Source organism: Acomys russatus, chromosome 31 (genome assembly GCF_903995435.1).
Source record: "Acomys russatus chromosome 31, mAcoRus1.1, whole genome shotgun sequence".
NCBI classification, from domain to species: Eukaryota; Metazoa; Chordata; class Mammalia; order Rodentia; family Muridae; genus Acomys; species Acomys russatus.
Window position 1 is genome coordinate 16,981,201 of NC_067167.1, and position 13,327 is coordinate 16,994,527.

At 40.2% G+C, this 13,327-nt stretch overlaps 1 protein-coding gene across 6 annotated transcripts in view; it reads right to left on the bottom strand.

The window, feature by feature from the left end:
* Vezt (vezatin, adherens junctions transmembrane protein) overlaps positions 1 to 13,327 on the bottom strand; it is a 60,351-nt gene that overhangs the window by 28,628 nt on the left and 18,396 nt on the right. For 4 of the 6 annotated variants that reach the window (XM_051172703.1, XM_051172701.1, XM_051172705.1 and 1 more), the window contains exons 2-3: positions 3,393 to 3,527; positions 322 to 411 (exon numbers count right to left, since the gene is read on the bottom strand). In XM_051172703.1, coding sequence (XP_051028660.1) covers positions 322 to 411; positions 3,393 to 3,527 — 225 coding nt within the window. Of the gene's footprint in view, positions 1 to 321; positions 412 to 3,391; positions 3,528 to 13,327 lie in introns of those variants that run through there. The other 2 variants (XM_051172702.1, XM_051172706.1) reach the window with 2 other exon arrangements.

Sequence of the window (13,327 nt, forward strand, 5' to 3'; positions counted from 1 at the left end):
GTCAGCCTTCAGGACCGGACTGATTGTTCCGATTGTTTTATTTGTTTCCTTCCTTACTGAAAGAAATGCCAGTCAATGAAGGAGATGGCAGTAAATTAGCAGTCCAACAAAAAGGGCAGTAGTAACTTCCAGAACACTGGCTACCTTTCATAAGAAACATGAACAATAGCAGCAAGCCCTGTTTAAACCAGCTACTGTAGAATTCCTACTGAAGTCTAATCACATCAGAATCATCAGCAAGACAGAGTTTGAGGCTTCAGCTCTCTCACTGTTACACGGGGCCATAACAGACCGAGGTAGAGCGAAGGAACACTCACTCACCAGCCTGTGGAGTTCCTCATCCTTCTTACAGCGCTGAGAGGAGAAAAGCCAGCCCTTGATGGTTTCCGTCAGCTTCAGCAGGATGCCTTGCTAGAGATTATGAATGATATTGTATAGGATTATTAATTAAACACTCAAGGATCAAAAAACAGTAAACAACTTACCTCTAAGTAATTAGAATTTTTAATTGGAAAAAGAAAAAAAAAACATTTAGATTATACACTGTCAATGTGTTACAGCCTCCTCATTTATTCTTCCTTTTAGTTGTACCACAGAATGACCTAGAAATTGTATTTATGCAATTGATTTCTGGGTCTTTAAATTAGAGTTTAATTCAGTGGAATTGAGATGAGACATGTACATCTGATTTTAAAAAAATAGTCAGAAGTCACTATGGCGCAGCCTGTTTATCATGGAAATACTAACGGCTATCTGTGTCAACATGATAATTATATTTATTTCAGAATGAAAGTACAGTATGGCCCAAATTCCCAATATTAATATAATTTTGTTATAAAATACTAAAGCAGAAAGTTTTTTTCAAGATAGCGTTTCTCTGTATAGCTTTGGCTGTCCTGGACCAGGCTGGCCTCAAATTCCTACTTATCTACCTGCCTCTGCTTCCCAGAGTGCTGGGACCACAGGTGTGTGCCACCACACCTGGCACAGAAAGATATTTTAATCCTTTTTATAAAAACTGTTGTATGCCAAAAGTTTTATTAATTAACCAATTAAATATGTAATTGAACTTAAGAGCCCCATTTCCTGAGCATGCTAGTAAATGAGGCTTACAGTCATGTACTGATTTCTACTCTACCAATAGCCATGGAGACAAAAGTGAGTGTCCATACTGCTGCTGCAGAGAACTTCATAACGAAGAAAAGACAGCACAAACAGTTCATAGCAATGAAGTGAAAGACCATTCAGTGACGTTTATAACGCTTATGAGCAGCTCCACCAGCAATTTCTGAAAGCAAACATTGACTAAACAACCCAAAGTTATCCGTTTTGGTACTTGAATACTAAAGAATGAGGGTAATTACAGAAAACAAAGACTTTAATTATTTTCTTACACTCATTCTTCTCAGTATGATTTTTCGTTTGGGGTCAGGTCATAATTTCTAAACTTTCTGAAATGGTCTTAACCACATGCCTGCAAAAAGGCATTCTCAGCATTGACAAATATAGAACTGAAATATCAACAAATTTTGAAAAGATTGAACATGTTCTACATCCTACAGTATTGAATATTCAGTGAAGATTTACCTCTTCATGTAAAAGTAAACTCACTAGTATGTAGACTGGCTTTTGTCTTTCATGTTTTTGAGACAGGGTCTTTCTATTATGTAGCACTGGCTGGCCTGGAACTCCCTGTGTAGACTAGGCAGGCCTCCGATGCACACCTGCCTCTACTCTCAAGTGCTAGGATTAAAGGAATATGCCACCATGCCCACCTGTGTTTGACTTTAATACATGGTCAAACCATATGCATACAGTTAATTATTTTAAAATAAATTTTGTTAAGATTTGTTATCAGAAAGCATTTAATTTGTACACCCATTTTATACAAGCAGGGTTGCATAAAAATTCCTTGGGCAAAAAAGGGGTTATGAGTAGAAAAGATTTAAGGAGCTCTGAGCTAGGAATTATGACTCAAGAGAGATTTACAGAAGCTTACTATATGTACTGACTCCATGAATCATTTCATTTACTTCAGTGATTAACAGAGTATTTCTTTATGCAAGGACACAGTCATCCTTAAACCTTTGGTCCAAGTTTCCCTCTGAGATAAGTCTCTCACAATGTGCTTTGAACACACTATATTCAGTTCCAAACAACTTGTAAGAGGGAGCTCTTGAGAGAGGGTTGGATAGGTATTTGCTGATCTTGCATAGTTCTTGTTTTTGTTTTTGTTTTTTTTTTTTGTGTGTGTGTGTGTGTGTGTTTTTTTTTTTATGGTTTCTTGAGACAAGGTTTCTCTGTGTAGCCTTGGCTGTCCTGGACTCACTTTGTAGACCACGCTGGCCTTGAACTCACAGCGATCCACCTGCCTCTGCAGGTGCTGGGATTAAAGGCGTGCGCCACCACGCCCAGCTTGATCTTGCATAGTTCTAGTGAGCTGAGTCAAGACAGATGTGCCCTGGCCTGCAGGGTCCTTGAAGTAGATGCTGCCATTTAAGCCAGAATCTTATGGTCAACCACCTGGCTTGTGTGTGCCCTCTGACTTTCCCGAGATTTCTGCTGGGATGAGGATACTAGGAAGAGGGGCCAGGAACCAGGGCGTATACCTCAGTAGCAACATCTTGGTGCACTGTCACAGAACAATACCTAACTATGTTCAATTTTTATACGTAAGTTTACAAAAACAACCCCCCCCAAAAAAAAACCCTGTAGGGCTGGGTGTGTGTGTACAGCTTAGTGGTGGGCTATCTGTCTGCTTGGTATAAAGAAGTGCCATGTTTAAACCACAGCACCAAAACAACAAACTCCCAAAGAACAACAGATACTGGTTGGCAAGATGGCTCAGCCAGTAAAGCCTCTTGCTACCAAGCAGAACACCTGAGTTCAGTACCCAGCACCCACAGCGGACGGAGAGAGCTGACTCTGGCAAGCTGCCACTGCAGAAAAAAGAATAAAACAACAACAACAATTTAAGGAGCATACCACTTAATAGAGAAGTAACATGGGCAAAGTTCTAACTAAGGTTTTAGTGTATTTCTTTGGTCTCTCCAAATAATGTCAATACTTTAAAAAGTAATATATCTTATTTCTCAAATCATTTTCACTTCCTCACATCATATAAATTACCCACAAAAAATTCCAGTACAGCAGTAAGGGCTGATGTTTGTCTCTGACAACTCTATCTGTGAAATAAAAGTCTCACTAGTGTGAGGAAGAACTGAACTCAGGGCCTTGCGCATGCTAGGTAGGTGAGCACACTACCAGTGAGCCACAGGCGAGGCAAGTGCAGTCCCCACTGAGCCACATCTCTGGCCCTAAAAGACAGTAGAAGTAATCATTAAAGATAAAGAACAGAAGACCCAGCCATAAAAATTGAGCGTGTTTCTTACTTTTGGTAGGACTCTTGTGGGAGGTTTTTGAGGTCCCTCTGTTGTCAAGCATTTTTCTGTTTTTGGTGACAAAGAAGAACATATTTCAAAATCTGTGTGTCCCAAATCCTGTAAGTACTGGTAAAGTGGAGAATTCTGAAAGAAGCAGGAAATGAGGCACATTTCAAGATCACTAATGTTTCAAGAGTTTTAGGATCAAATGTAAAATCACACCTGGGCATCAGCTATGCCATACTTTTTATGGCCTCTCCTATGGGAAGTGAAATGATCTGCTATAGTAAAATGCCATCGAACACCAATAAATCAACCAACCTGCAACAAAAAGACCCTAAAAGGAAAAGCTCGAAACAGACACACATTTTTTGAGTGAGCAACAACAAGAAAAATGAACTCAGAATTATAAATAGATTTCTTAAGCAATTTTTAAATCCAATTTTTTGTTGTGTTTAAGTAGACCTTTCTAAAACAGGCGGCACTGGCTATTGATAACTGCTGAGAGGACCTACAGTGAAACAGTTATTATTTAAAGCCAAGAAAAATGAAATATATACATTATAACTCATGTGTAATGGCATACATGCCACACACTTAGCACTAATGTGTGTGTTACCTATCATGCTTGACACAACAAAGAAAACTCCAGTTACTTTAAGAAAAGCTATCACTCACATATTAGGCAACTCAGATATGAAAGAGCATGGTTTTAAATAAAAAGCATGTGATCACAGTGGTTAAAAACACAAGCTTCTTAAGATGGGGATGATATAACACCCCTGTATTTTCAGAATTAGGGAGGCTGAAGGCCATTGGGGGCTATTTGTTAAGACCCTGTCTCACAACATACAAAAATAAATAAATAAAACTCTGGAAGCAAAGTTTAGGTTCAGATTCCAACTCTGACTGTTACTAGTTACAAACCATGGGTACTTTCAGCTGTCACACCTAAGAAACAAGACATTTACATTTAATGCAGAGGCAGATAGATGTCATGAGTTTTAAGTTAGCCTGGTCTACACAGTGAGACTGTGTTTCAAAAACAAACAAAAAAGGGGCAAAAATCACTTAAAACAGTCCCTGGCATATAACTTGTAAGTTATATGAAAACGGCATAGGCTAAGTGACAGTCCCATCCCTGGCTCAAGTGTTGTGTAGCAGTTTCCTTCAAGATTGAAGCATTCTACCCTGCAGTGAAGCTCTTTGATCAAGGAGTAACAACACAGGATATCTTAAGGAAGACCCTGAAACTGACCAAATTCATTAGGCCCCTCCCTGCCAGAGAAAGCAATAAAAGCTGATACTCCTTTCAGACAAATAAAACTGAAGTGTAAAGAAGACCCTCAGACAAGGCGAGCTATAAATAATACCTTGAGACTAGACTATTGGGAGAAGCAGAAAACAGCCAGAGCACAGTCTGGAAGAGGCTTTAAACCACCTGGAAAGAACACTCTCCAATCTGTTGAGCTGCTTGCAGACTGCGCCGTGTGCTTCCTGCTGCCTTTGTAAGCAATCTCTCACCCATACTCCTACAAGGAACTCCAATAAGACTCGCTGCTTGACCAAGTTGGACTTTAGTGGTATCTCTACTTTGGTCTGTTGTGGGCTCCTTACCTGGGGTAACTAGACATGTATGTGGCGTCTCCCTGGAAAAAAGTGATCACACAACTCCAAGTAACCCAATTCCATTAAACAGAAACACACTATTACTATTGCATGAAAATCTCTTGAGAAACTTACCATGGATCAGTAGCAAACATTAAGTCTAACCTTCCAACTTCTCTAAAGTAAAAGTTGAGTAACATGGTTAAAAAGAAACCTTGAGGGGCTAGAGAGATGGCAGGGCTGAGTTTGACTCCTGGAAACCCATATGGTGGTTAACAACCATGTGTCACTCCAGTGTGGGGGAATCCAACAAGCACATACATGAATGTATGCAAAACACTCACATACATAAAGTAAAATAAACTTTCAGGGGCTAGAGAAATGGCTCAGCAGTTAAGAGCACTTGTGTTTCCACAGAGCACCCAGGTTTGGTTCCCAGCACTCACCATGGCAGCTCACAGTTATCCATAACTAACTCCAGCTCTTAGGGATCTGACAGCCTCTTATGATCTCCACAGGCACCGGGCATGCACTTGGTAAACACACATCCATGTAAAACACCTACACACACACAATAAATCTTAATTTTTAATTTTTTATTTCATTCAGTGGAATACTCCAATCTTAAAAGGCAAACAAGAAGCTGGGCGTGGTGACACACATCTGTAATCCCAGCACTGGGGAGGCAGAGGAAGGCAGATCGCTGAATTAGAGGCCAGCCTGGTCTACAAAGTGAGTCTAGGACAGCCAAGGCTACACAGAGAAACCCTGTCTTGAAAAACCAAAACCCAAAACCAAAACAAACAAGCAAGAACACCAAAATCTGTAAATCAGTGTTAGAGAGACACAATCACAAAAGCAGCAACAGAGCTGCCAATCTAAATTAGGCAAGAGAGAGGCAGACTCTCCAAAACCACTCCAGTTTATTCATAAATAGCCAAAGACTAGAATCTGGGATGCTCACGTGCCATGGTGAGCATACTTAGAGGGGTAGGGCAAGGAAAGGTTTTAAGGGCCAGATAGACCACTGGCTACAGCAGCTGATGGAAGAAGCTAATTTTTATTCACCGGAGCTCTGGCTCTTGCTAATGGAGGGTCTGAATAGAACTCACATAACCAGAAAATGTAGGTTGGGGAAAATCCTCTGTGATATTCCCTGTTACTGGCATGTGTATACTGGACACACAAAAGAAGCTCCAGGAAACCTTTTGCTTGGGTTAGGCATAAATGACTTTTGTTTGCTACAGATATCTTGGACGCAGCTAACTCTGTATCATCTCAGTAAAAGTTCTACGGGGGCATTCTCACTATAGCACTGTTAGTGTTAGCCCCTTATTTAGGTGACAAAATAGATTCACTCAGCCAGACAGATGGGACTGAATAAAGAATTTGGCTAAAAGCCAGCACTATGAGATATTACAGTAAATAAATACTGAGGAACACCCCCTTAGCAGTCTAAATCAGCGGATCTCAGCCTGTGAGCAACCCCTTTGGGGGTTGAATGACTCTTCCACAGGTGTTTCCTAAGACTATCAGAAAACACAGATATTTACAATGAATAAAAGTAGCAAAATTACAATTATGAAGTACAAATGAAAATAATTTTATGTCTGGGGGACACCACAACATGAGGAACTGCATTAAAGAGTCTGCAACATTAGGACGGTTGAGAACCACTGGTCTAAATGAAGAAGCCACCAAAGAAGCTTGCTTATAGCTTTATCCAGAGAAAACAAACAATTACAAGAATACATGAGATGGTATGGAAAGAGGAGAGACACCTAACTTAGATTCAGGTTGTTTGAGATTATATCCCTGAGTTCTGAATTTGACAGAATTCCGTCTAAGAGACCAGGCATATGAGACAAATGCCTTCCATTTAATTTCACTTTTAAGAAAAATATTTTAAACAGTAGAAGGGAAAATGTTTCTTATTTCTTTATCCAATTGTTAAGTTTCCCATAGCACATATGGTTAATTTTCTTTCAGGCACGCTTTTTATTATAGCACGGGCTGGAAGGCCCAGAACTCACAGTCTTCTTGCCTCGGCCTCCCGAGTGCTAAGATTGAGCCTGTGCCATCATGCTCAGCTTCAGATTGTTTACCGGCTTCATAGTACATGCTTGCTTTGGAGACAGAGTCTCCTGTAGCCCAGACTGGCCTGGACTTGCTATGGCGGCAAGAATGACCTTGATCAAGATCCCCCTGCTGTTTCTCGTACTTAGCATGTGCTGGACACAGAACCCAGGCCTCTGTGTTAGGCAACCACCTTATCAGCTGAGCTGTACCCCCAGCTTCCGAACAGTTCATTCGAAAATCACCTATAATGTTTACTGAAACAATTGGGTTACTCAACCTGTATTTTCAAGCTGAACTGTGAGCCCTACCCTGCTCTGTCTTCAGCCTGGCAAAGGAACACCCGTTCACTCCTTTGGCTTGACCTTTTGAAAAGGTTACATATTAGAACAACAAAAACAAAAAACAAGACCCCAGGCTTGTTTTTAGAATAATAAATAAGATGGATCAAAGTGAAGCTGCTCTGGATTTGCAGGCCATATGGTCTCTGTTAGAAGAGTCACGCCCACTGCAGCAGAGTGGATGCAATCAGAAACAACTGACACACAAACCCACGAGTGTGGTTAGGACCCAATGAAACTTGATCCACACGGAAATCTGGAATCCTTACCATATTCACGTTACAGAATGTAATCATTCTGATATTTTCTCTGATAATTTAAAAAAGGGAAAGCCATTGCTTGTACAGCAGCACTTAAAAAATTGGATGGGGAAAATTTGACCCAATGCCCTTAATTTACTATGTCCTCTTCCAATTGTAGCCTCCACTGAGACCAGGTACTCTTCTGAGAAGAAGCTTGGGGAGGGTGAGAGATAGGGACATATCTATAAATGTAAGGTCATTTTGTACTTGTGATTGGCAGTGCAAATTGTACCACTTCCCCACACATATAAACCTGGACCCTGCATAAACGAACACCAGAGCTCTATTTTTTATGTTTATCATTGAACTCCAGATTGCAGCTTTATTTTAACTTTTATGCTTCAATAACTTTTGAGCCAAAAGAAAATTCAAATTTTAAGCAACAACACACAATTAGAAACAGTTTTTGGTTTAACCAAATGTCAGCTAAGATGAACTGACCAAGATAGACCTTGTAGTACATTTTAAGAACACAGAAGACATTTTTAATGAAATGTTATTTTACATTAAAAAAAGATGCATGTTTAAACTTATGTGTATGTGTGTGTTTACATGAGTTTACATGGACCACCTGAGTGCAGAAGCTCACAGACAGCAGAAAGGACATTGGTCTCCCAGAGAGGAAGTTACAGGTGGTTGTGAGCCACTACCTGGGTGCTGAGAACCAAACGCAGAGAACTCCCCTGGAAGAGAAGTAAGTACTCTTATCCACTGAGCCATCTTTCTAACCCCACCTTAATTCTTTAAAAGTGTTGCAGCTAACATGCTATTTTTCTTTTAAATTGCTAAATAATCTAGATATTATTTGATAGCTCTCAAGAAACCACATCCTCATCAGTGGATCTCCAAATCAAGATGCCCTGAAGCCAAACACTATGGTACAAGCCTGTAATTGTAGCTCATGGGTTCAAGACTAGCCTTAGCAACACAGCAGGTCTGATGCTAGGTTGGGCTACATGAGACTCTGCTTCAAAAAAAAAAAAGGAAGGAAGGAAGGAAGGAAGGGAGAAAGGAAGAGGGAAAAACCCAAATAAAGAATAATGTACCCCTCTTCAAACAAAAGAACCTTTATAGTTTTAAAAACTGAAGAATCCAAAGACTGTTTTCTGTTTATATAGCTGTTTATTGGCATTTATGATCTCATACATTAAAAGTGAAAATTAAAATATTTGTTTTACTTAAAAAGAGCAATAAACTCTTTAGGAATAATAATGTAAGCAGCGTATTTAACTAAAAAATTCCAAGAGGAAAAATAAGTAAGAGTGGGTTGACATTTGGTACCTTCCTTACTGAAACTGGAGTAATAGAAGACTTGTGCAATGCTGCTTTTTGTATGGGTGTTTTGCTTGTGGGTACAAACGGTCATGGCAAAAGTTGACAAGTGATAGTTACCTTGGAAAAGGTGAGCCTTAGTGTGGAACACGCAATCTTACTAATGAGCTGAATAAGCATGAAAAGAGTGAAAACTGTCAGCATCAAAACTTGATCATGCTGGTTGGTGGTGGCGCATGCCTTTAAACCCAGTACTTGGAAGGCAGAGGCTGGAGGATCTTGTGTGAGTTCGAGCCCAGCCTGGTCTATGAAGTAAGCCCAGGACAGCCAAGGCTACACAGAGAAACCCTGTCTCAAAAACAAAAACAAAACATTCCACCTCAAAACCCCAAAGACTTGATCATTCAGTATAAAATGCATTTTCTCCCCTTTTGTGACAAGGTAGAGTCCCCTCCCTCCCCATTGTAGCTGTCCTAACCACTATTTTTTTAGAGGTCTGGGGCCATTAGGTCTAAGACCCAATTAAATCTATGGAAAGATCTACTTTCACATAGTGAGCAGTATTACCCATTACTGGTAACTTTGGAAAGAGGTGTGGAGGGTAGGCAAATGGTTTGTTATGTCATAGCTCTTTCCCTTGGTTCAAGCAAAACAGATCAGAAATGCTTCGGTTGTTTTTGAAGAGAAAGCACTAACACTAGACTCAAAGTATAATCTGAAGTCTTAGAGTGGATCACTGCTGCCAAAAGCAATAGGAGAAAGCTCAGACACAGCATGTAGGAGCTCCTCCTCAGGAAATCCTTGTGGTTCAGTTCCTGTAAATCCCTGCTGACAGAAACACACATCATAGCCCCAGAAAGAATTCTGTTCAGTAAAAAAATAGCCAAGAGTTTTCAGTTGTGCTAAGCTTTTTCTGGTGGTTGACGCATATTTTTTAAACAAAAATAAAAGCAGGCAAGAAACCTCAAATTTTTTGTCAAATAAAAAGTTCACAAAAATGGCTCATTCAGGTTTTATCCTTAGGGTGCTTCACGGTGTCCCTCTCCCCTGTATCCCACAATAAGACATTAGGTCCCAAATGTAAAGCCTGAACCACTCATTTTATGCAGTATTTGGGTTTTCTTATAGATAACATTCAGTAAAAGTGTCAACGCTGCTATTTTAAAACAAAGATCAGTTCAGAAGTGAATGTGATGGATAAAATGCTTTTGTTATTAAGTTATCTCCTGTCAGGTGTTTCAAGCACAATAGGACAAGATATAGACTCTTAGGTCTAGAGCAAAGATGGTGGGAGGTGACGTCTTCTAAGAGTAAGTGACAGAAGGGCAGGGAAAATGAAGAGAGGCGCTACAGACTGGTTGGAGGCTGATCCAAGTGAAGAGCTGTATTCCAGAAGGACCAACCAAACTGGCTGAGAGGAACTGAGAACGCTCTGCTCTTTTGCCCCATTACAATAACATTTCCCTCTCGTTAGCCTTACAGTAGTGCAGCCTCCCATCACACATCTAATGGCATGCCCTATCTAAAAGCCTCCTTGAGACAGAAACAGGAGTGAGTCCTATTCCTGGAAACGAGTCTTCGCATGGAGATGGCATGGAGATGGCCGTACACTTGAAGTGTGACCCTACTTCGGTCTCTGGGTGCTATGATTACAGGTGTACACTACCATGGGCAGCAAGAAGGTGAACTTCTTTACAGAACTTTCTCATACCCTCGCTTTAACTTTGAAAATTAAGGCTTCCAAGACTTCTAGCTGAACTAAAGAGCAAGCAGATTATTTCTCCTTGGATTTCATCAAGTTTAAATGAATTTTGGTTTCCTAATAAACTATTTTCATGCCAAGGCTCCTGTTGGAGTGTCAGGATAAGAGATGTGCATCTGACTAACTGGGCCACAGATACAACCTAGGAAAGGCAGGTGTCTGAATAAACCCTGCCTCCTTCAGAAATGGCTCCTTCCTAGGTGATTCCCTTTAGCTACTGACTTGAGAACCACCACCAATGTCTGTGCACTCAGCTCTTTATAGCCATGAGTTTAATGCCTGTGGATTTAAACAACCATGGGTAGGACGACACATGGAACTTTTACTGTTGTCAAAAATGTTGCAATGCTCCCTTGAGTCACAATTCTGTTTATGATGCCATGTTATAAGCGCGCAGGTCACTTAGGCTATTTTTAAACTAAAAACTTAACTGAAAGACATAAAGTGAGAAATAACTTTGTTCAGCCAGCCCTTAGCGCTTAGCCCTTTTCTTTTAAAGGGAATAAACATTCTTTAGTTTAGGAAGCCTTCCCTCAAAATGTAGTATGTATTTATGTAGCTATGAATGGCTTTTGAAATGTTTAGACAAGATGAAAATGTACTTCATTTTTCTGCACTTGGCTTCTTCAACTTACTACACTGTGGAGACCCTTCTACATTAGGAATAATAGTCTACTTCTTCCTTTTAGGTGTTTTCACAGCACTTCAATCCCATGTGACCTTGCTTAGCCAGCCTCCTATTGTTGGGTGAAATGACTGCGGTATACATTTGTGGGAACATTAAGTAAATGTTGAAGATTGAAGTAAAGCTCAGTAGTGGCCCATGCGTGTAATCCCAACACTTGGGAGGTGAAAGCGCAGGGTCAGGTCACAGTTATGACTGAATGTGACTGCCACACAGAAACATGGTGGTACCTACACTTCTGTTTCCAACAGGTCAATGGTACTGTTTACTGAAATATAAAATGGTGGCAAAGAAACACCAGAGGAGGAAAACTGAGTTAGAAGCAAACTTGAGCCACACATAACAGTGCATGAGTGCATTTCCAGCACTCAAGAGACATCTAGGCAGGAGGGTCTGCATTTCAAGGGCCAGGGGCTCCACTGGGAGATCCCATCTAAAATATGCAAGGGCTGGGGAGGAGGCGGGGAGGCGCCTGAGTGACAGCCAATGTGAATTATACAGTCTTCAATACTCGCCATTAGGAGAGTTGGACGACTGAATATATAGAGTCAAGTTTTTAGAATACAATCATAGTGGCAGACTCATATGGGACACAGGTATAGGCAACAAGGGCTGGAGAGATGGCTCAGTGGTTAACAGCACTTGTTACAGAGATCCTGGGTTTGGTTGGATGCACCACCATGGTGGTTTATAGGCCGCCTTCTGATTTCTATGGGCACCAGACATACATATAGGACACAGCCATACATGCAGGCAAAGCTTTCACATATATTAAATCAAATAAATAAAGCTAAACAATAACGACAAAAGAAATCTGGCAAATATATCACTAGTAAGGGTGTGGGAAACAGGTACTTCATACACTGTAAGTGTAAGTAGGAAAATATACATGAACATATCCGCTGACCTAGCACTTCTAATACTAGGTATCTAGCCTTGATATCCCTGTACTGTTTGAGCATGTATGTACGTATATATATATATGTGTGTGTGTATGTGTATATACATATTAATATATGTATATAACATACTAATTAATACATATATATATATATATACATTCATGTAATATTGATTGAAAAAATATACCCAGCATAAGCCCTACTGATAAAGAAGGTTTCAGTATCCAATTAAGTGTTACTTTAGCAAATCAACAAAACCGTCTTGTGCTATTTCCACACTAAAACAAATTATTTAATTTATTACATATGTTTTTATTTAAAGTATCAGTACTATATTTTAAACCACACTCTTGGATCTGGCAAAATGCTAACTACTGTCAGCTGTTGGTTACTAGGGCTTGCCAGTGTACACTAAACACAAAAGCAACAGGAAAGCCGTCACACTGGCTACCACTACTGCAGTGTGAGGAGCAGAGAGCTGGCATGGAGGCCTGCAGCTGCAATGTGGAGAGGACCTCACAATGCAGGCTCCCCACCTACAAAAGCCCATGCTCATCCTGGTCCAGAGGCCCAGGGAGGATTTCTATTCCGATTACGGAAGTCACCAAATTGTTCACTTTTCTTTTCAAATGTGTATTAACTTACATGTGGTACAAAGTAAGTCAGTCATATATTTTCAGAAGTTTATACCATGCCAACAGTACCTCTAAAAGATGCTGATTTCAAAATTAAAAACTTAAGGAAAAGGCACTGTCAATGAAAGGGATTTGATGGGAGAATATTTGTCTGCAAATCACAATTTACTTGTTGTTTTAAAACATTAAAAAAAACCCTACCCTTTTATCTTTGAATTAACTGAACACACAGATGTAAAGTCATGTCACAGTAGCACAGGTCTGTAATTCCCAGCTAGTCAGTAGGCAGAGGTGGGAGGATCATTCTGAGGCGAGGGTTTGATGCCAGCTGACCAGCCATAGGTCTAAATATGACTATCAT